General features: G+C 32.0%; 1 protein-coding gene across 3 annotated transcripts in view; it reads left to right on the top strand.

Annotated features, from left to right (window-relative positions):
- The window catches only part of LOC110997059 (fatty acyl-CoA reductase wat), a 38,367-nt gene that overhangs the window by 8,596 nt on the left and 5,702 nt on the right, over nucleotides 1-24,069 (top strand). For 2 of the 3 annotated variants that reach the window (XM_045631269.1, XM_022265063.2), the window contains 10 exons: nucleotides 12,133-12,369; nucleotides 12,530-12,660; nucleotides 16,448-16,570; nucleotides 17,998-18,123; nucleotides 18,992-19,137; nucleotides 19,471-19,580; nucleotides 20,392-20,469; nucleotides 22,085-22,208; nucleotides 22,948-23,073; nucleotides 23,742-23,861. In XM_045631269.1, the coding sequence (XP_045487225.1) occupies nucleotides 12,159-12,369; nucleotides 12,530-12,660; nucleotides 16,448-16,570; nucleotides 17,998-18,123; nucleotides 18,992-19,137; nucleotides 19,471-19,580; nucleotides 20,392-20,469; nucleotides 22,085-22,208; nucleotides 22,948-23,073; nucleotides 23,742-23,861 (1,295 nt within the window). In that variant the 5' untranslated portion in view covers nucleotides 12,133-12,158. Of the gene's footprint in view, nucleotides 1-10,903; nucleotides 11,002-12,132; nucleotides 12,370-12,529; nucleotides 12,661-16,447; nucleotides 16,571-17,997; nucleotides 18,124-18,991; nucleotides 19,138-19,470; nucleotides 19,581-20,391; nucleotides 20,470-22,084; nucleotides 22,209-22,947; nucleotides 23,074-23,741; nucleotides 23,862-24,069 lie in introns of those variants that run through there. The other variant, XM_045631268.1, reaches the window with a different exon arrangement.

Here is a 24,069-nt window from a genome sequence, read left to right as displayed (position 1 = left end):
TTATTGCCTTGAAATTGGTATTGAAGTACCTTACAATGTCTAATTATCATAAAAACAAATAAATTATTTATTATGTCATGTTATAATCTCAAAATTGAATTCCAGAACACACAGATTATAGTAACTTATTTTATTCCTTGAAAGCAAAGGTTCGAATTTAGGACTTCACATAAAGAAATACTTGTACATAATATTATAAAGCACATAAATGATGCTATAAAATACTGAATTATATAAAAAACACGTTATTTCCTTAATTTCATTTTATCTGATAATCAGATATCAGCCGTAATAATTGCATTGTTGCGCGTATTATTATACTCATACACAACATTGTGTTTATAACAAGTAAATTTTGCGCGTATTTTATAAAGTATCTTAGACAATACTAATACGTAATAAGTTTAAGGAATTTACCTAATATTTTGACACTATGTGGTCAATATATTTTTGAAGCCATCTTGACTGTCCAAAAAAAAAATAAACGATTTTAAAACAAATGGTGACATTCACAAGTGTAATACTCGTAACCGAAGTTATCTTAGCGTACGACCAACTAGGCCTCAGAAGAAAAACACTCCTGGTATGAAAATTGTATTAGTTTTTACAACAAACTCCTAAGCGAAATTAGAGAATTATGACTAAATAAATTTGTGAACCTGATCCTTTCGATTGATTTGCTCCAGTTCTAATAATTATGACTGCTTTGCCTTATAAACAAATTGTATGAATCAAATCTTTGCGGTTAAAAAGGGTGGCGGAGAATTTCTTCCCAGGGGGCTTAGTCAAGATGCCTTTTCAGTAGTGTACGTAGAAAGACAAAAACTAAATTTGTATTAAAATTTATCGACACAAACTGTCAAATCTCATGTCAAGGTACGATCGAAGATTTCTAGCTGGTACTAGTTCGTATGCAAATTGTTAATATATCAAATACAGAACAGTCACATCCTTATTCATTCCCAAGGTTCAAAATCAACAAAGTTTTCTCCTTCAACGTAGTCCAGGCATTCGAATTATTCATTAAATATCAAGATATTTTAAGTAGGTAAATGCACTTTTTACTTAAGTATGGTTCGTGAATTTAAGTATTTATTGTCAACTCGCGTGACAAGAACATTGACCTTGCACCGCTTCTAATACAAACACGCGAAGTAAAATTATTAGGGGCGTAAAGGTGTGGTAATTATAATATTAATTTTATTAATTATTAAGTACAGTGTTTACATAACCCCAGATTAACACGTTCTAATCTAGATAACGTTTTGTAAGGCACTCTTAATTTAACGTGTCGGCCTAACGCACTCCAATAACTTTTGGCAGCATTTGAATCTAGATTTATATGGTTCTACATACAAAATATCAGACAAATATTGGGGACAATAATTGTTTTTACCCTTAAAGAACCAATAAGGAAGTAAACGCGAAAATTTTCCCAATGTATATGTTTTTTTAAACAAACAAACAAAAATATCTTTATTCATATAGGTAAACAAGTACACTTATGAACGTCAAAAGACAGAAAACGGGCGTAGAGCGGGTAAGAAGAACTGGCAAGAAACTTTGCGCCACTCTTTTCAATTGCCAAGTTTTTATACAAATTGTTTGAACTGGAGTAAATAAATCCTACGCATTAGGATCATTTAAGTATTCGTCACATTTATAAAATGCTTTATTAATTAATTTATTTTTAACGATGGCTTTGACTTCGTCACATTTATCACATTTATATTTTAATGCTACTCTCGGACTACATGTCTCTATTTCTCTCTTCGGTTGGTAGCTGTTGCCTGAAAAGATCGCTAAAAAGCGATAAGGCCGCCAGTTGCCGTCCTCATTAATTAATTAAATTGTACTGAATTTTCTGCAATACAGAAGATTAAGAATAATAAAATAAATTGTGAATGTCTGGGGTCGTGATTGGAAATATCTGGAGCGGACTATCTCTTTCTAGTTCGGAATCCGGTTGCAGAATGGTCCGAGGCTCCAAGGTGGGCAAGTGATTTTTTTAATCTTTAAGATATAAATTGTCGTCATGTAGACAATATTTAAATAACAAGTAAACGAAATGTTTTTCCAAAAATCAATTCAAAATAATTTCATTAAAAATACTAGCGGACAATTTTTCATAGGCAACTTGGTATACATTCTCCTAATTATAAATATGTATATGTCACCGGAAAATAACAAGATCCGTAAGTTTATCAATTTACTAGGAAGTTTATAAACTTTCGTAAGATTCTAAACGGGAGATAAATTGTAATATTTTACGTCCACATTTTCGTAAATTGATAAACTTACTGAACTCACTCGTAAAATAATACGTAAGCAGTAACCAAACGCTACGCGCGATCTGATTGGTTGGCGGTCACGTGTCACGTCTCCTTCCTCGCGGCCGCCATTGCTGGCCACGGAACATAAACAAACCGGTTTGCTCGTGCGTTTTTATTAGTTTTGAATGTTGAACTGTGTTGCAACTGTGAAAAATAGCTTTATTTTGTTAAGATTATCTAGCAGTACCCATAATGAGTGACTTACAAGCTGCGGACACCCAAAATGAAGGAGATAGTGTGGTAAATGCTAGAACATTTATTGACGAAGTAAAATTTAACACAGAGCTAAGAAAGTTTTATAGTGGGCATAACCAAAATAGTAAGAAATCGGAATGGACAGACGAAAAAATTAAAAATGTTATTAAAATGATAGAAAATTATAATAAAGCTAAAGTTTTGGGACGTCGGCCCACAGACAAAGAATACTATCACGCCAAAAAGTATGACGTAATGACTTTTAGTGACGAAAAAGTTATGATATTAAAAAGGAAATCTCAGCAGGATCCAGTGATACAAGTAGTTCCAAGCAGTAAGTACTACCGAACAATCCTTGATGCGCATGTTGCTACAGGTCACGGAAGGCGTGACAAAATTATTTACGACTTGAAAGACAAGTACATGGTTCCAGTGTTTGCCATAAATATTTTTCTTCAATTGTGCAAAACTTGCCTTTCCAAGAAAAGTTTTCCTAAAACTGGGATAGTCGTGAAACCACTAATTACAGATGACTTTAATAGAAGAGGACAGGTAGATCTGGTGGATTTTCAATCATCTCCAGATGGAGAGTACAAATGGATGTTACAGTACCAAGATCATTTGACCAAATTTTGTTTTTTGCGGCCACTCAAAAGCAAAGAAGCGAAAGAAGTAGCAATTGAAATTTTAAAGATATTTTTAGAAGTTGGTTGTCCCAATATTCTCCAAAGCGACAATGGACGTGAGTTTACGGCATCAATATTGAAAGAAATTGTGAGCTTATGGCCAGCATGCAAAATTGTTAATGGGAGACCTAGATATCCCCAAAGCCAGGGAAGTGTAGAACGTTCAAACCAAGATGTGAAAAATATGATTCGTGCTTGGATGGTGGATAATAATTCCAATCAATGGTCGATAGGTTGTTACTTTGCTCAGTTCCAAAAAAATTCATCATACCATTCTACGATTGGCAGGACACCGTTTAAATTCCTGTTTGGAGATGATCCAAGATGCGGTCTAACTTCTACATATTTGTCCAAGAATATAATTTCTCAACTTGAAATGGAAGAGGATTTAGAGACGTTTTTAAAATCTGTAAATGACAACGAACATAAGACCGTCAATGACGATGGAAATATAACTTCAGATAAAGAAAACCTTTGTAAAACTCTTGATATTGCCACAGAGTCAATTATTACGACAGATAATATTTCTGAAACTGAGCAAGTCAAAGTACTTGTAGTTGACAGTGAAAGCACGGGCGCAAACACAAACAATATTTGGCAAGACCTTGACAACATTGCAAACTGGAATTGAGACTCCTCAAAAAATTTTCGAATCAGATACGTTGCTTTGTCACATATGCAACAATGAATCATCTGGGGCTCATACATGTATTAAATGTCAACGTATCACACACGTTATCTGTGGAGAACCAACAGAAAATAATGACGAAGGTTATGGTTCGCAGTTAATATGTAAATTGTGCACAAACGAAATAAACATTTTGAGGGAAAGGAAGGACTCGCACTTAAATTTAAAAAGAGCAGCAGAAAAAATGACAGCACATTCTTCTAAAAAGTTCAAAAATATTGATGTTGGTGCTACTGTATTAGTCGAAGTACCGAGAGTAGATAGGGGGCCTCTAGATAGCAAGAATGTAGTCGGCAAAGTAATAGAGAAAAAGAATGAACTTTACAAAGTTGGCACTTCGTTCGGCATCATTAATGACTGGTTGCCTCGAAACGCTGTCCTTTCAACCCCAGGAGAAATTTTGAATGAAAGTCTTCCTGAGGTACAATTTGTACTATTATTCCTACTTATATAAACTTGACTTCCTATTTTTTATGTTCTTTAAGTATGTGTTTTTATTTACAGACTAAGTTACCATTAAGAAAAATATCTGCGATGTCTTCTACATTTGGCGGGCAAGGAATAAAGCAATGCAACTGCAAAAAATATTCTAAGGGACAGTGTTTATCAAATAAGTGCAATTGTAAAAAAGCTAATATATTGTGCAATTCAAGGTGCCATAAATCTTTGACTTGTGCCAATAAGTAGATAATTGGTAATAAGTACTTATATAATTTTTACTTATTTTTACTATATGTTTTTTAAGTCATGGTAAGACTGAATTGAATAATTACGAACGACTTACTAATTATTGAATTATTTAACTACGACTGAGTAGGTGTGTATGACACGGACGAAAAAGCCATAATTCTTTTAGTTTTTTTTTTTTTGCAAAAACTGGTATGTTTTATATTTTTTTGATAATAAATGCCTTTCGTATTACACAATTTCTGTCGTTTTATTTAAATAGAGCAAAGTAGTGTTCATTAGTGTGTTTTATAAGAGTATTCCTGTATTTTAGCAAGTAACTTATTTAACAGTTACTTGCTAAAATACAGGAATACTCTTATTGAAACTGATAATAGAAAACTCAACTCACTACATCCGTGCCAGAGAGGAACCAGGCATTGTTGCTTCCAATTTATAGTTTGTCAAGTCTGATTATTCCAAAGTCTATGGACACAAGCATTGCCACTATGAACATTGACCAATCAGAGAGCAGTGTGTTATTTTACGTATTTCAAAACTCGTATATTTAAAAGAGTTTCTGTGATTGGTCGAACCATATAAAATCTTACGAATAGATATTCGTAAGTTTATAAATTTACCGTATGACGTCGGAAATTGATAAATTTACGAAAATGTGGACGTAAAATATTACAATTTATCTCCCGTTTAGAATCTTACGAAAGTTTATAAACTTCCTAGTAAATTGATAAACTTACGGATCTTGTTATTTTCCGGTGACATATACATTACAAATTGTTTTTAGCAAATAACCGATGAGTGCACTAATCCTGCAGCCGGATCTTAGACTATTCCACCAGTTTCTCTCCAGCGCCTTTGTTATGGCAGTTTTGAGGGCGACGTGTCTTTCACTTGATCGGACTATCTTATTGATGACCACTTGAACCATCTAAGCCATGATCACGTTTCTCCAAATTCTTATCGCCTCTCCATATGTCCGGAATATGAGATAATTCGCTTTCGTATGGTATAGCACCCCATGTAACATTATTATTTTTATTTATTTAAAGGAGATACTAAAACGGCAATTTATTTACTTTAAAATTGACTAGATAATTGAGACTCAGCTATTAAAATATAAAACATTTCTATAGCTGCCTAAGAAATTTGTTGTCAGTATGTTACCTTGTATAATACCAAACAAATTGAGACATAAGAGAAGTGCTATAAATAATAATCGATATTTTTTATTGATAAAAGCTTGCCAACGTTCGGCACACTTTTACATTGGTAAAAGAACCACAATTAAATAAAAAAGAATGGCGAAAAGTTTGTGATTTGAGAACTGGCAGTAAAATATGAAATTAGAGCCATTTAATGTATATTTCTTTTTTTTCGTTCATAAGACGTGTAGGTTCAATGTGTTACCTTATGAATAAATGAGTCTTGACTTTGACTTTGATTTTTAAAAAATGTGACTAGGAAACATGACATACACGAAGAGATAATACAAATATTAAACAAAAAAATTGAAATTACAAAAACTAAACGAAAATCGATTTTAAAGTGTGAGGGGAGCAACTTTGGGATTCTAGACTAACTCGTTTATCTGAATGCTCAATCTGGAGAATCGGATAGTTTTGACCAAAACGTGGTCTTCAGAAATGGGAAAAATAAATGATGTGATGCCTGCCCTTTCATTTGTTGATCGATGAAAGATGTTGTTTGTTGTTGATTTCTTGTGTGAGGCTACTACTACCACAATGGACTTAAAAATTCTTACACCTGTGGCTATCAAACTGTTAAATCACCTTCCTATATATGCTGTGTAATGCTTTCAAGTGGAATGTGATTAATTATTTAATGGCAAGGTGCCTTCATATTGTGGAACTTATACTAGACCATGGACGTAGGCAATAATTATAAATAACCTTTTATTATGTCAGTATTTTGCATGCCTATTTTTATAACACTGATTGTACTATTTTTATTATAATCCAATCTTTTTTTATAATTAATTAATTCATCTGATTACGGCAGCCAATATGCGCTTAATACAAAATTGCGGAGATTAAAAAAGTGTTAGATTTAGTCATTGCTTATGTAACTTAACAAGGATTCAAAGTGGCAACTTATCTATATATATATATTTACGACTTTCGCATGTTCAATACGTTTCTGAGTGAGAATTGAAGTCTGTTTGATATTTCATCATCCATTTTTATGAGACGACGCAAACGAGCAGGATTTGAATAATGGTCACTTTGTATAAAGTGATATCACCCGGCTTTGAATATCTGCAATGCCGAGGGCTTGCGGGAGTGTTTCGTCCTGCCAGACGTCCCGTATTTCCCGGCTTAGTTTAAAATGTCCCGGCGAGACTGCTATATAGTATGTCTGTAGTCTCATAGGGACTCTAAATCCCACACATTCCCAATAAGTGTCCTGATGTGAGAAATAAATAAACCCATAATTTAATAAAAAGCGAGTTTCTAATTAGTACCATTATAATTGTTTTGATAAATATTTAAACCAATAAAAATTGTATGCTCCAAAGAATTTCCAAAAAAATGGTTCTATATAATTTTGTTTTTTAATTGTCATAAAAACTGGCAACAGTAAGTGATACCGAACTTGAATATTATTTAAATTAATTAAAAATGTATAACCAAAAATTAAACATCGAATTGAAATTCTTGGTTTTTTAAGTCAGTTAAAGCATACACCAACATTAATACGGAACCTTAGATGCAAATCTTTATAATTACGAATGAATCGCAAAATAATACGGCTTAGCCATTTCGATAGTTTGATTTTTCTTCTAACTGTGAAGAAAGTTTCTATGGATAGAAAAAAAAATTTGAAATACTAAGTATTTTTCCGTAACAGCTATGGGTAACATAGTAAAATGTTCCATATGTTGGTATGTAGATACTAAAAAGGTAAGGTTGCGACTTGGTAAACATAATAAAATATAGTAAATACAATTTGTTGTCATAAACATACAAGAACAAGTACCATTTGTCTGGCCTTATATACGTTATTAATAATGTCAACGAAGTTATAAAATTTATTACATAACGCATTCCGTTCAAAATGCGTAACATTGCGCTTTGTCATTCACATTGGTAATAAGTTTCGAAACAACACATACAGGCAACACTGAATTAACTTGTCTAAAATTATAACGAATACTTCTAGCGGTATATTACGGCACTATGGATCCATCATATAGACATGCGGTCCTAACATGCCTTTTTTCATCCTCTTTCATGACATGGTGTCATGAAAGTGTACATCAGCGTATCATAAACATGCTCGTATGGGTCCATGGTATGGTAACCATGGATGGGGACATCACCATCCATGGTTGCTGTATACTTAGGGCCTGTTTCACAATGTCCGGATAAGTTCCAAATAAGCTATTTGTTACTTATTGGTAGGATAAATATTATTTTTGCGTTTCACGACTGTCAGATAGCGCTATACGTCATGAAATTCGAAGTATCTAATATTTGGAACTTTTATCTTTCGAATAATTTATGTGTTGCATAGCTATTTGGCACTTTATCCATACATTGTGAAACAGGCCCTTAGTCTGGCCATAAATACTGATACAATTAAAAATGAACAAAATATTACATTTGAATTTGGAATCTGTCATTTTGATATGATTGTTCATTGAGTTTTCTCATTTTGGCGCCAATACCTTGTATAATATTTTGCGATATTAAAATTCAGAGGCGTGATGAAGAGAACCGAATCGTTGTGATTGCATTACACAAAGTAGGTATGGAGCCGAATGCAATTTTTAAAACTCTCCATACGCTTGGTATTAGAAAAATAATTTTAGTCTGGTAGATTGAATTAATGTCAAAGAAAAAAAAATACTGCATAAAAAAAAACAATTATAACCCTGAGTGCCACACGTTTCTTGTTTATTTATTTCAAAAAGATAATAGACACAAATTTGTTTCCAAAAAACAGTGATAATTGGAAAATTCAATAGTAGATTTTCGTATTTTTCTACTTATAATTCATGTTAAAACATTCCCTGAACTTCCAAAAATATTTTAAAATCAGGAGCCAAATCGCTACAGCTATTCTCGAGTTTCAGCGAGACACGAACTGGAATTAATTTGAATATATATATGTAATATATATATAATTTTAATATATACGCATATGAACAAAATACGTCGTCATGATTTTGATTTATAAAAACGACGTTAAAAAGTTCATTCACTATACGTAATTGTAATTATACATAAGTATAAGAATTAATAATATTTAAACATTTTGAAAATGTTTACATATTATTAATTTAAATTAGCGTTAATTGCTCTGCAGATTTTCTCGAGAACTCATTGTTAAGGCAGAGTTCGTAAGGAACATTTTCGTTCGAACCATTTTTTCTTTATTTTTTAATAATTTGCTATATTTGTTTTAAGTATGGTTTAATGATATGCTTTTTTAAAAGGATACCGAGAGTTTTTTACGCTGTCTTCTTTGCCGATGAGTAGGGATGCCTACAGGTTCAAATTTAATGGCATTTAATAAGTGATACCTGTCTATCTTATGTTCCATAATAAACGTTTTATTTTAGCAATCCCAGTAGCACGAAAAAGTATTTTTTTTTTCATGTTAATAAATCTATGACATTGACACTCGCCATAGACCCAAAAACGCCGACGGCGTCTGATAAAGAAATCTGATCTCAGTTTTTATTGTCTACTGTCAAGTTCACATTCCTAAGACTTTCCTCATAGGATCCTTCGAACCTTGTATAAATGAACAATTAATTTTAATATAACACTTTTTACGCATTTCCTATGTTTTTTTTGCAAGAACCGTTATCGTTAAGTATACCAAGTACGCAAATTCCTGATGTTTTAACTCGGAAATGAAACGAGTTTTATAACAATTCATCACACCAAATTTGCCGAAATTTTATTGCTTCATGAATTATTGATCGCATATTACTGTCGTGTCAGGGTTAAAAGTTGTACTTAAAACAAGGAGTAAGGTTAAATCAGGTCATAGTCTGTTATGTATGGATTTAAGAGCCTTATAGAGCCTGCTATGGTAAGGGGTACCGGGTTCGATTCCCGGTACGAGGGTTAGTTTTAAATTTATTCTCGGCCTTTGGTAGGATTGTACGGTACCGGGCGCTTACCCCCAAGGATCAACATCCAATTCCCCTTAATAACGATTAAAAATCCCGAAGGATTTTGTTGTACACTTGGTTTGATTATCTCTCAATAAATAAAATATAAATGACAAGCAAGTATAATTTGTGATATTTCAGTTATAACCACCGGATATGTAACCCAACATAAATATATTTTGGTTAATTATTATTTATTTACTTATTGGCAAACAAAACAGATACATATATACAAAAAAATAAGTTATTAGAAGCGTAAACAAAAAGTAAACCGTTGTCGCACGCTTGAAGCCAATATTGAGGCCTCTAGGTTGGTTTAAGGTTGGTTTAAGATCTGGCTGCAAGATTAGTGCGCTCATCGGTTAAATGCTAAGAACCAAATTTGTATGTAATTCGTTATGAACGTATAAATGTATCGAAATTACACCTGTTTACACCTGGCTGTGAAGAAGTGTGGCCAGGTGATCATGACCCGTGATTTTATCTTTATATAAATTTCCGACATGTTGACGATATTTTATTTAAATAAAACTATATTTTATTTAACGTAATGTTTTCCCAAAAATAAATTCAAAATAATTTTTAACAATAAGTAGCGGCCAAAATTTGATAGGCAACTTGGTAGATATACATTCTCCTAATTATAAATATACATTGTAAGGGACTAAATAAGAACGATGTTTACAGTTCGAAGATACATTTAATACTCCATGCTCTAATACAATACATGTGAATTTATACTAATATTTCATTAATATGATATAAGGCATAGGTACGCCACATGCCCACCCAAAAAAAGGCTTTTGGCAAATAGCCGATGAGCGCACTAATCCTGCAGACGGATCTGATACTGCAAGGGGCTGTTAAAAAATATATTAAAATTATTTGATATTTGATTTCAGTTTTTCAGTATTCTGAAATAATACCTAATGTGTTTCGTTAGCAAGTCCCTAGTAACTTCATAAAACCTATCATTCAAGTTTCTTTATTGAACAGTTTAATATTAAAAATTATCTATTTATTCATATACATAAGAGTTTTAGAAAGACACAAAAATGGGCTGGGGAAATAGTAAAAAATCGCGAAATAACATTAAAATACATAATGGCGTCTCATAAGATATGCTTAACAGCTATATAACAGATATGTATAAAGGTATATAGTTAGCCCTGAAGATGACCAGTTTACCTAAAAGACGATGCAGCAGATCGTCATTTATCATACATTATTACGAGTGCAAGCACGCGAGTGACATTCATTTATTTTGTAAGTATCCCTTCTTTGCATTTGGATTTTTATAGGATCTGTTTGATTGTTTTGGTTATCGGGAATATCAGTGTTGTTACTACAATAACTTAAAGAAGTGACATGAAAAAAAAAAATAAAAATAAAAACATCATAAAAAGTAAAATTTATCACGCCAACGTACGCTGTAATTAGAGTCATCTACCAAAAAAACTTCTCGGGCGTATTTTTGCGATCGAATTCGGTTTTGATTTTAAATAGATATGAACATGATTAGTGTCATGTAGGCCATAAATTTGAAGCTAAATTTAATGCTTGTGTGTATTTTTTTTATCTAAAATGCAAGTTGTACTTTAATATATTTAAACATAAGCTTAAAATGCGTCCTGCATTCCGAATCATCGCCCAAAATCTACACAACACTGCGTTAGTTGTAATTGTTATGCCACAGGAACACATTTCTACAATTTGCGGGAGGTTCTAAATAGATTTTATTTCTTAATGGAATATAACTAAGCCTTTACTACCTAAATATATTAGCAAAAGTAATCTAGAATAGTAACTACTGATTAATAATTGATTTAAATCCTTATTTTTATCGTTTATTATGAAATATCATTTTACGGAGAATTTATCGCCCGATAAATAAATGCTTATGGATAATTTTTAAATTAAATGTTTTCAATAATGAAGAATTAATATTGACACGTAAGATTTTGTTATTGTAAGAAACAAATATTAATAATCGAAATTGATTCACGCCACAAAGAATTCGTGTTTTCAATTTATTCTTATCTATTGAATTCTAAAATCGGAAAGAATAGTTGGCGCTTAGTTTTTTAATTTCACCCATACAGTAGCTATAATGGTTATTACTTCATATAGTTTAAGTTTTTTTTTGGATTGACTTGTTAGAAAATATATAGAGTAATTGTTTTGTTGTCGGACTACAGACTGTATTATAAAATAGTCTTAAATAACTTTGAATATGTTAATTATTTCAACTTTTCGACGTTCTGGTGGACAAAAATGTGTCCAGTTTTTCTTTAACCACACCAACGTCTTTTTGAAATTAAATTATGTATTTGTAATTAAAACTGATTTTTGTAAAATACAGTTCGCAATAATGATATTTATAATTTTTGTCCACAGACATGACATCGGAATAGACAAGCAATATGGCGTCGACAATCCCCGAAGGAATTGCGCGGGAAAACTTTAGAAATCAGAATGGCGTGTGCAAAAATTCTAAAGATGTTGATACAAATAAAAAATACTGCATCGAATGTTCTAGAGATAATGTTGATCAAAATATGAACGAGACACTCCGTATGTCTGAAATTCAGAAGTTTTATGATGGCAAGAATGTGCTCATTACTGGTGCTACAGGTATAATTCATATACATATATTATAATTCATTATAAATAATTCGTTTACTTGCATAGAAAGTGGTACATTCAGATTAAATAAATTATTTAAAAATAAATAAGAAAATTGCTAATCAACGTAAAGAATGAAACTAATTCACGTTAATTTATCATTGCAAAGGTTTTCTCGGAAAAGTTCTGGTGGAAAAGCTGCTTCGAAGTTGTCCGGGGGTTGAAAATCTCTACCTTTTGGTGCGGCAGAAGAGGGGAAAAGACATATATACAAGAATTGAAGAAATTTTCGATGATCCGGTAAGCTTTCTTATATATAATAAATTATTAACACTATTTGCATTGATAGTCTACTTGCTACTTCAACAATATACTTTTCGTTCCTATATAACCATAAATATTTTTTGTTTGTGTAAAGATTATTTAGTGGGGCATGGTGCATACCCAATTTTGCATTTAAATCGTCTATATAACGGCAAGAATCAATCATTATTATGTACTATTTAACCAATACAATTAATTGCGTTTAAATCAGGACTAACGTTTAAATAAGGACTTCCACGTTCCATCAGACAATTTATGGCAATACATTTTTATGATTCACTCCTTGTTTGTCAATATCTGTCTGTAAATCAGTGTGATAAAACTTTTTTTTACTGGAGAAATGCGTTGCGTATTCCATTTCGCGACTGTTTAGTGTGGCAGTATTATGTGGGACTCGGTATTGTGCAACTAGGCGGGATGCGTGACAGCCGCAGCAGTAGTTAGCCGCTCAGTCTTATAAAATTACCAAAATAGATTGTCTCTTTTTACCACAGTATATAATATAAAAATTAAAAAAAAAACCGTGGTTCAGATTTCTGTATCTGTTTTGAGATCATTTGCCAATCTAATAGGCAAGTCTTCTGTAACACGCCGTCGACTTTTTGGGTCTAAGGCAAGCCTTCCTCACGATGATTTCCTTCACAATGTTAAAGTAAAAATAAAATCCATCGGTGCACAACCGGGGATCGAACCTACGACCTGGATGGAGGTCGCAAGCTGTATTAGTAACAACAAGCATGTAGTAGTAGTGATAAGTATAGCCTTGTAGACGAGGTAAAAGTGCGCAAATAATCTGTTGGCAGATCTCAATATTGACAGAAGTAAAACAAACAGACCAAAATAAACAACCTCCATCCTTTATAAATAAATATAGTATTTACACTAAGTATTTTCTTAGGAGCTGATGTTTGAGGAAAACCCTTTAGGAACTTTATATTACATCGCTTTAGACAGTAAATTATTAAAATGTTTGTAGTTTATTTAAAATTAGAGGATTGATCAAGATAAGAATGCTTGGAAATATGCTGGTCCTGCTTCATAGGACAATCATAGAGCCATGACAAAATCAATTGGTTGCGGATGCGTGTTAGAGAAACCATAGTAGACTAAAATTGGAACTGCTAATGGCGACGTGTATCTCTCTTGTATATACATATTATGTTTCGCAAGTAAATAAATTGTTTTTGTAATAAGGAATAAAGTTCATTGAACATCCAAAAGTAAACAGTGATTTAATTGGTAATTGTTTGAACTGTATATTCATTACAAAATTCATTTCATTACAAATAGGTATTTGTATACTTATTATATATTTGTACATAGGTATGTAACAGTAATAGAACAAAGTCCAGAGAGAGAGAGAATAAAAACAGACCCACTAAAAAGCATTTTCACTAATGAATACTTTTTATCAAGTTACCATACAGTTCCGCATAGAACATGGAACGCCATGACAACTGGAAACTTGCAATCAGCATTCTACCAATAGACCTCATGACTATTGCTACCTTCACATTATCCTCTCACCTCCTTAGGTTGATATAACTCGCACGTATTGGGGCATCAAAAACCATTTCCACCTAGGTTTACAAATTAATACCATTTATAAAGGGGTATGCACCGGAATGTTTAACATCTCAAACGATTACCTAATATGTTATTAAACATACAAGCAATAGAGAAAAGAAGGAAAAACATGTTTCTAACCAAAAGAATGCACGTGTCACAAGACATATCGAAGCAATTATTAGAACATTATTTAAACTGTTTTTTGTTGACATCAATCACACTTCAATAATCATTTGTTTCCTTATTAATCACAGACAATGTATTTCTTATTTGCGGATATGTGTGAGTCATTTTAAACAAATAACTTCGCTGCTGATTTTAATGACGCGTTTAGACAAAACTTCTGATTTCCGAAATGCGACAGATATATCAAACGACTCGTAATTAGTTAAGATATTGAGACTGTGTAAGATATTGATATGGTATACAGTATTTGAGATGAATCTTTTCTGATATAATAAATTCTAAAACCGTCTTAAATTAAAATAGGAATTTAACTCCCTTAAAAAAATAAATAAAATATTCAAAGAACTAAAAGTAAAACATAATATAATTATTAAAAATATTTAATATTTTTCCTTATATAAACTTTTTTCTCTTGCTATAATTATTAATGAACAAATTCAAATTCCTAATAAAATCAAACCAAATGTACCAAACATTTTATCATGGAGAGTGTTTAAGGGAGTCGGCAAGGCATTGGCAAGCCACCTGGCATTCAGTGTCCATGGGCGGTGGTATGATTTAATATCACACGAGCCTTCAGCCCGTTTGCTCTAAATTGTTTGTTACGCAAAATCTTGACTTGAAGTCGTAGCTTTTCTAACCTAGAGGAGTTAGAGAGATACTTTTTCACTCTCTATTTACTATATCAATATTTAATCGTGTTTTACGTATACTTAAGTACAGAAGATCGCCTAGACCCATGTTAACTTAAGTATTTGTTAAACATAAACATACGAAGTGCAATATCGTGGAAGACTTAATATTTGTATTGTAAAATAAAATAAGCTAGCATTCGGTTTTACCTCGTAGCATAATTTATCGCGATTTATTAAAATAGTATTAGTATGTTATAAACGATAATGTATTTAAAAGTTACTTCTGTATAAATACAGTATTTACAATATTCTAAACCTATATTAATTAAAAATGGATAGAAAGAAACGAACGAACTGATCATAAAACCAATGATTTATTTATCAATTGATAGGGGATAATTTTTTTTAAAATATTTACTTATATGAAATCAAACAATATTTTTTTAAGAAAAGAATTTCAACAAACGCAAAATTAGGCGGTAAACCCAAACTTGCCGAAAATGTGAAAAATGGTTTGAGGAAGTAAAAAACAGTATATCTTTTTTTTACTATGCTATAGCATATTTTTATAAAATTAAATTGAGATATTTAGTAATTTAAATTAACTTTTTATATTTACTATTAATCATCAGTTTTCTTCTCAAATTAAGTATCAGTTAATCATATTTGTAACATCTGGAGGAACGATGGCGAACATTCCTGTTACCTAAAGACAGAATACAGCAGAACCACATGTATACATGTATACATAATATAAATGTATTTTTTAAAAACCATGACTTAATTAAGATAACATTATTTTAAAAGAAAAATATAATACTTTTCAGTGCGTTTAGTAGACAGCTAAAGGGAACTTATACATCGCCATATTTTCTTTAGTCAACGATGTGTTTTGTAAGTTATTGTTGTCTCATTATTAGAAGCAATATATGAGCCAGTCTGTTGGAAGACCTATTAAACATAAATACATAACAATGAGTCGAGGCTAAAAGTATATCGTTAAAATTTATGTTATTAAGTAGTTATTCGACTAAAACATCTGTTATATTATTAAGTACATACTGAAAATACTAAAAGAATTTCAAGTATAGCAATACATGCGAGGAAATGTATGATGATGATTGGATTTTCGTAAGTTTTCACAGAGACTAATTTATTTATATTTATTTAAGTTTTTTTTTTAATTATCATGAGCCAAGGTTATATTATTTGTTTTTGTTTCTAAGAGAACTTGACAATCTTTAAGTTGGATCTTCTCAAGTTATTTCACAGTTCAGCAAGAGGTCGAGTACGAAGATATCAATGGAACCACCTATGAATTAAATAATGTAGAAAATGTGGTAACTTCAAAATATCTATTTCTTTATTTTCAGATGTTCAAACGCCTAAAGGAGGAGGTTCCGAAGTTTAGACATAAAGTCGTGGTCATCCCGGCTGACTGCGAAGCACCAGGCTTGGGGTTGAGCATACATCATAGGCAGACTATAGTTGAAAAGGTACAAACTTACAATAAATATTTTACTTACATTTATATCGTAAAATATTAATTTATTTCTATACTTTATTACCTTATTCAAAAACATACACAAGAAAAATAAAAAAAAACAGGTTACAAAAGTTATAAGGCAACGGGCGGCCTTATCGCTTACAAGCGATTTCTTCCAGGCAACCCTTTTTTTTTTCTTTTTTTTATAGAACAGGGGGCAAACGGGCAGGAGGCTCACCTGATGTTAAATGATACCGCCGCCCATGGACACTCTCGATGCTAGAGGGCTCGCGAGTGCGTTGCCGGGCTTTAAGACTGTGATGTGAAACAAAGAAAAAGAAACACCAACAGATAGTGGAGTACAATAAATTAACAAAAAAAAACTCAAAATAACACGTTACTATAACTAATATAAAAGAAAGTAAAATCTAAAGAAAATCTTTTTTGAATATATCGAATTAGTCAGTATTTAGTAAAGCAAAAAATACAAAACAGGTACATTACTATCAAAACAATGATCTATAAATATAGAATATTCTTAATTTTTTTTTGCTGTCTCTTACCCGCTTTACGCCTACTTGCGAACTGGTAGTAAATGTAAATTTGATAAATTTAACATATTTTCTGTTGACATTCATAAGTGTACTTATTATACGAATAAAGTTATAATGAGTTTGAGTTTCGTCTCATGGAAAATGAGATACTGCAGTTTGTGTGTACCAAAAACATTTACGCTTTCATCAGGTTCATAAGTATACAGAAACGACTGAAATCTCTTTTAATAATATTTTAAAGTACTGTGCTTGGCTCTAAAACTAGTTTCAAGAGCTGTCTATTTACTCTGAATTATCACGTATTAGAATATGGACCTAAGAGTGCGATTCCTTACGTCAAAAATGTTGTGTATGAGAAACCTTAACCCGTCTGCGATCTGTTATTTAATGATAAAATATTTGTTGATAATAAAGCAGTTACATCGCTGATCCGAACACATGTTTATGCTCTTTAATTGAATATTACGCTATGTCCTTATGATGAACATAATGAACAATAAACGAATGTGGTTTTAGCTCTTAGATTTTTATTTATGTATCTCTTACCAGTAACAAGAGAAAACTATTAGAATAATAATTTCGTGATATTAATTGAACATCAAAATAATTCAAAAGGACATGATGAGAAAGTCATGCTGTTTCGAACTAATGACACGCCCATAAGGCTGTTTCTTAGGAATATATCATATTACAGCTTCTCATAAGATAAAGTCTCATTAGTTAAAATCTGATAAAAGCCAAGAGGCTGATTGTAGATGGATGAAAAAGAATTTTAAAAAAAAAGATATTTTTTTTTCACATCATTTGAAATAGGATATTATTTAGATTAACATTCTAGAACATGGAAATAGGAATCTTTTTAAAAAACATCTCATACTTCCAGGTTCACGTCATCTTCCATTCCGCAGCGACGGTCAAGTTTGATGAGCATCTCCGCGCTGCGTTGGTCACAAATGTGCAGGCGCCGTTGTATTTACTTCAACTGGCCAGGGAAATGAAAGACCTGAAGGTATACTTTTCGTGAAACCAAGGGTTGTTGTCTTCTCTCTTGAGAAACAAAATTAACCTATTAATCGATTATTAAAACATAAATTTATATTTTATTAATGAATGTTAAAAACAAATTGAGTGTGAATTTTCTTCCGTCACTTTCGCAAAAAAAAAAAAGAATGATCTAAAGCAGAGTTCCCCAAACTTTTTTGTATCGTAGACACCTTGCCATGTTTTTCGGTGTTGGGTAGACCGCCTACTTACCTGATATTGATTTCCTGTAAATTTCTAACTGTATTGAAGTTTAGTGTTAAAAACTTAAAGTAAAAACACACGTTAATTTATACATTTATACTAGCTGACCCGGCAAACGTTGTTTTGCCATGTTTTTGTACCAAAAAATTAAAGTTTATAATTAACAAAAAAAAACATAAGGGATGATTGTAGAGGGGTGAAAATGTAGGGTTGCATGTATTTTTGTATTGTGTATCGTAAAAAAATAAAAACGAAAAATTTTATCTAAAAAAATAAATAAATAAACTTAGGGGTTACCCTTAACATTTAGGGGGATGAAAAATAGATGTTGTTCGATTCTCAGACCTACCCAATACGCACACAAAATTTCTACCAACATCCTACAACTTACACAATTTTATATTTTTTTTACTTCATAGGTACTTTTATAAATAATGTATACGTTTTGATATTATAAGATAGTATGATGTAAGTAAATAGGTACAATCAGTGTATGTGTTGTGATCCATTACCATTTTCATTTCATGGGCAGATATTTTTTTTTTCTCTTTTGGCTCTGGCACGGTTTGTGCATTAGCCAGCGTCAAGTATAATTCAGATAATTTTATATCTTCTGAAAATGTTACTTTCAGGTCTTCATGCACATATCCACAGCGTATTCAAACTCTCACCTTTCAAGTATAGAAGAAAAATTTTACCCAATCGAGGCCGACTGCTTACACCTTCAGCAGATGATAGACAAGCTGACAGACAACCAAATCAACGACGCATTGCCACAGTAAGTAAATATACAAATTATACATTTTCAAAGATTATTGAATATAAATCTTTCCAATAGGTGTAGCAAGAGTAGAAAAATAATGTATTCTTTTTGGTTAAAAAACTTTACCTAAAACCTGCCCGTTTGAATCCTGTTTTATACAAAAAATTACGTCATTTAAGTACTAAACTATTTTTATATAAATTAATTAAACGTTTTTTTGACTTAAGGATAAATAATACGAATTCTTAAAGACAATTAATTTGAGCCATGAGCAATAAGTGCCCATGGGCGTATCTCTCAATATCTGACCCGACATAAGAAAGTTTTGTACTATATTAAAATTTTCAGAATCCTCGGAAAATGGCCGAACACGTACACATTCACGAAGGCACTCACCGAGAAGGAGCTGCGAAAATCCTGCGCAGGAGTGCCGCTTGGAATATTCAGGCCCGCTATAGGTAATAATAATAATAATAATAATAGTAGTAATAATAATAATAATAGTCTTTATTCAGATACATTTTATATGATATATTTTATATACATTTAAACAAATTTCCATTTTAATCCAATTCTGGTGGCCTCCTCCAAATCCCGCCATTCCTCTCTGCACTGTGCCACTCTATGCCATGTACCACCTGCTGTTTCTTTAATGTCAATCCACCTATTCAGTTGTCCCCCTCTTTTGCGTTTGCTGTACCTTGGGGGCACCAGTTAAGCAGTTTTTTGCTCCACTTTTCTGTACCTCTTGCGATGTGTCCCACCCATTTCCACTTTAGCTTCTTGATTGTTATTATAACCTTAGTTATTTTCCTTAATACTGTTTTCTTTATTTTGTATATTTTCTATATATAGTATTGTTTAATTACATAAAATACTAGCGGATCTGGTAAAAGCTTTGCCATGTATGTCATTCATAATAAAAAATAGGGGTTGATCGTAGAGGGGTGAAAATTAGAGGTTGTATTTATTTTTTAATGCTTTATCATAATTTTTTTTATCTAATATTGAAAAGAAAAATTTAGGGGTGGATTACGCTTAACATTTAGGGGGATGAAAAATATTGTCCGATTCTCAGACCTACCCAATATGCACACAAAATTTCATGAGAATCGGTCAAGCCGTTTCGGAGGAGTTTAACCAAAAACACCGCGATACGAGAATTTTATGTATTAGATTTATCGTAATAATGTAATGTAAAATGGGAGTAATTTATAAAAAACATATACGTATAAATACTATATAACATATATATAATTTTTTTTTCAGTAACATCAACAGCGAAGGAACCACTCAAATGCTGGTTGGACAATATGTATGGGCCGACCGGTGTCGCTGTCGGTAGTGGTGAGTTGAAATATATACACAAATATATACTTTAAAAGGATTTGTACAATTCGATAATTAGTTTGACGCAATTATCTTTTAGAAATGATATTAATGGTTTGCAATCGATTGGGGCCTCACTCTTGCTGGGGCCTCGCGCAAATTTAAATATTGAGATTTTTAATTTAAAAAAATCAGTGGCACTACAACCACTTTTGGTCTGGCCTTGGCCTCAGATTACTGAATCTGTTTCATGATCATTTTTTAAATCTAATAGGCAAGTAGGTGATCAGTCTCTAGTACCTGACACACGCCGTCGACTTTTTGGGTCTAAGACATGTCGGTTTCCTCACAATGTTTTTCTTCACCGTTCGAGCAAATGTTAAATGCGCACATAGAAAGAAACTCCATTCGTGCACAGCCGGGCATCGAACCTACGACCTCAGGTATGAGAGTCGCACGCTGGAGCTAGTGGCCAACACTTCTCTTTTTAATTACATTTTTTTAAATTTAAAACTGAATTTGATGTTTAATTACTTATTAAGGTTATAAATGACATAATTACATAACGTTTAATTAAAAAAAGTGAATTAACTAATGCATTCACTGAAAACCTAATTGAAAAATTCGTAACATTATTTTCCAAATGTATTTTTCAAAAAAAAAAAAAACATGACAAACATCTGAACCAAACAAACAGAACTACTTTCGCATCACATACTTTTCACAAAAGACAAAGGCTCTCGTAAAGACCTGCCGCCTGGAGCCATTGGTGTCGACGACCAAAAGCTAAATAAATAAAAGGATTATTTATTTATTAGGGCAACTAAACAGTAAAAAAAAAAACAAAAAAAAATGGACATATCCACAAAAAGTTACTTGTCGTATCAAATAGCTTTTTGATTATTTTAAAAACTGGTGTAAGTTAAAATCTTAAGAGGATATTGGAACTGTCATTTTCATACAAAAGTCTGTCAACATACACTGAAGCGACCTACCATGGATTGCTTGTATCGACAGATGGCTATTACAATCCGTTGGTTGGTTATAGGCACATTTTTTTAAATATTTGTATTAAGATGAAGATGGATTGAGAAAAGGTTATTGTGTTTGAGTGTTAGAGAAAGTTTCTCTCGTGGTTGGTAACACAGAAGACAAAAGATTCGTTGCTGTTTATTTAATTTTATAACCACTACTGTGGAACAAATTTAATGCTGTTGTGTTTTTATCTGTAATTATTTTAGTTTTGTTTATTTTTGTTTTTATTGTATGTTTGTGTGCCTATGGACTTGTTAATTATATTAAAAAAAAAAAAGTTTCGTTGCTCGATATGAGCTAAAGACTCAAAAGAGAGAGATTAGACTCAGCTTATCCGGAGCTAAATATAATCCGTAGCAAGCTGATCGGTTTTAGAGACAACATTGTTGGATGCCTTTCTAAAACCTAAAAAAACCTTTTTTTTACATATAAATTCTGGTAATTTTATTTTTAATTTCAATATTTGTAATACTTATGTTTACATCAATTGTCATACATTTTAGATAGATGCTTTTGTTTTTGAGTACGCTCGCCGGTAGTTAATAAAATATATATTGTTTGAAGCTCTTAACAGCCATTTGAAGGTTCATTTTTATAGTGACAGGAATGCTGCGTACGATGCAATGCGACAAAGATGTCACAGCTGACCTGGTTCCTGTGGACTTTGTGGTGAACGGGCTCATTACTGCTTCATACCAAGTGAGCTCGGATTATCAGAGTCGGTAAGGAACACCTTTTTTATAGAAGACTATTAAAAAGGGGGCAAAGGGGGCAAACGGGCAGGAGGGTTCTCTGATCTCTCAATGATAGTGTGTTGCCAGCTTAAAGATAAGGTTTGGTACTAATTCATAATTTATATTTAACATTATAATGATCGTTTTATTATTTTAAGTATTGTTCAGTGTTAATTTGTGTATTTCCGTTTTTTGTGTTTCCTTATCGATATTTTTAAATTACTGTTTTTTTTCTTCTATTTATCTGTTTCTCTAACATGCCTATAGGCACTGTTAATCGCAAATGCATCATTGCTATTTGGTGATGATAAAACAATAGGGCACGCTAATCACTATAATATTTATTACATAGTATAAAACAAAGTCGCTTTCTCTGTCCCTATATCCCTTTGTATGCTTAAATCTTTGAAACTACGCAACGGATTTTGATGCGGTTTTTTTTAATAGATAGAGTGATTCAAGAGGAAGGTTTATATGTCTAATAACATCCATTAAATAGTGGAGAAGTACTGTTATTTTTGAGGTTTCTAATGTGATGTCGTAAATAATTACATTTTTTCCGTTTACATTGCAAACGCAGGCTGAACCCTACGAGTTTTATCTTACGAGTTTTGTATGAGAAGATTTTTGTTAGTAAAGTTTTCATTTACGTTGAATACCTGCCTAATTGCCTGCTTGCCAATAGTTTTTTGTCTATCCCTATCTAATATGAAATATATATATTTAGGTCACCTCCGCCTGAACCCCCGATATTCAACTATGTGAGCTCAGTAGAGAATAGAATCACGTGGGGAGACTTCATGAGACAGAACATGGCAAGGATCGACAGACATCCTCTCTCTAATGCTGTTTGGTAAGTTATTTTAACATAGTATTGTCTTTTATTAACATAACTTTTACACATTTAAAGAAAAACACTTTTTTAACGGATTGAAGTTATGTATTATTGTATTATATATATATCGACTAAAAGATGTAGGGTTTTTGCAGAAATTGCTCACGGTGTCCTCCATTTTCGCGGATTGTCCAATCGATACCGAGGAAATAAATACAGATAATACAACATTTTCTACAGCTGTGATAGATTATAGATTTTGACATTTAACACGCTGTAAAGCACGCGAAACGTCGGTTAAATTTATAATTATGTTTTAATAATTATAAGTTTAAATACAATAATACATAACTATAATCCGTTAAAGTGTTTTACTTTAAGTTATTATAATACTTCTTGTATCATTTGGCAGCAAAAGATAATATTAGTAGTGTTTTTGTCGTTTTTTTATACATTTCATGTTTCTTACCTTTGAAACGTTCTCCGAACGTCTACTAGTATTTCAAAATCAAATTTAGATAAATCGGTCCAGACATTTTCAAGTTTTAGCGAGACAAAAAAACACACTGAGGTTGTAGGTTCGGACCCCGGGTGTGTTGTGTTATATTAAGAAGTTCAGCTGTTAGCGAGTTTAATAAATATTAAACAATTGTAAAGTGTTATATGAAAATTTTCTTATATTTCAGGTACATATCACTAACATTGAACAAGTCAGCGTGGATGAACCAAATATACATATTCTTCTTGCATCTGGTTCCGGCAGCGTTAGTTGACGGCCTTGCGTCTTGTATAGGTCGAAAACCACAGTAAGTAAAATTTTAAAATATAAAAATAATATGTTTTTTTTTATTGATCTTAAAATAAAACATCTCTAACAAGGATTTTCTTGGATAAATTTAATTTGTACATTAAATTAATAGTTACCTATTTGGGCCGGCATAAACTCTTATCCTAATAATAATCGAGCAATTGGCGTAATCATGGTAACTAAGCTAAGTTGTGTATGTCAAAAGT

This window comes from Pieris rapae, chromosome 15, assembly GCF_905147795.1.
Source record: "Pieris rapae chromosome 15, ilPieRapa1.1, whole genome shotgun sequence".
In the NCBI taxonomy this organism is placed as follows: domain Eukaryota; kingdom Metazoa; phylum Arthropoda; class Insecta; order Lepidoptera; family Pieridae; genus Pieris; species Pieris rapae.
Note: the sequence above shows the minus strand (reverse complement) of the source record. Positions and strands in the feature narration are given on the sequence as shown.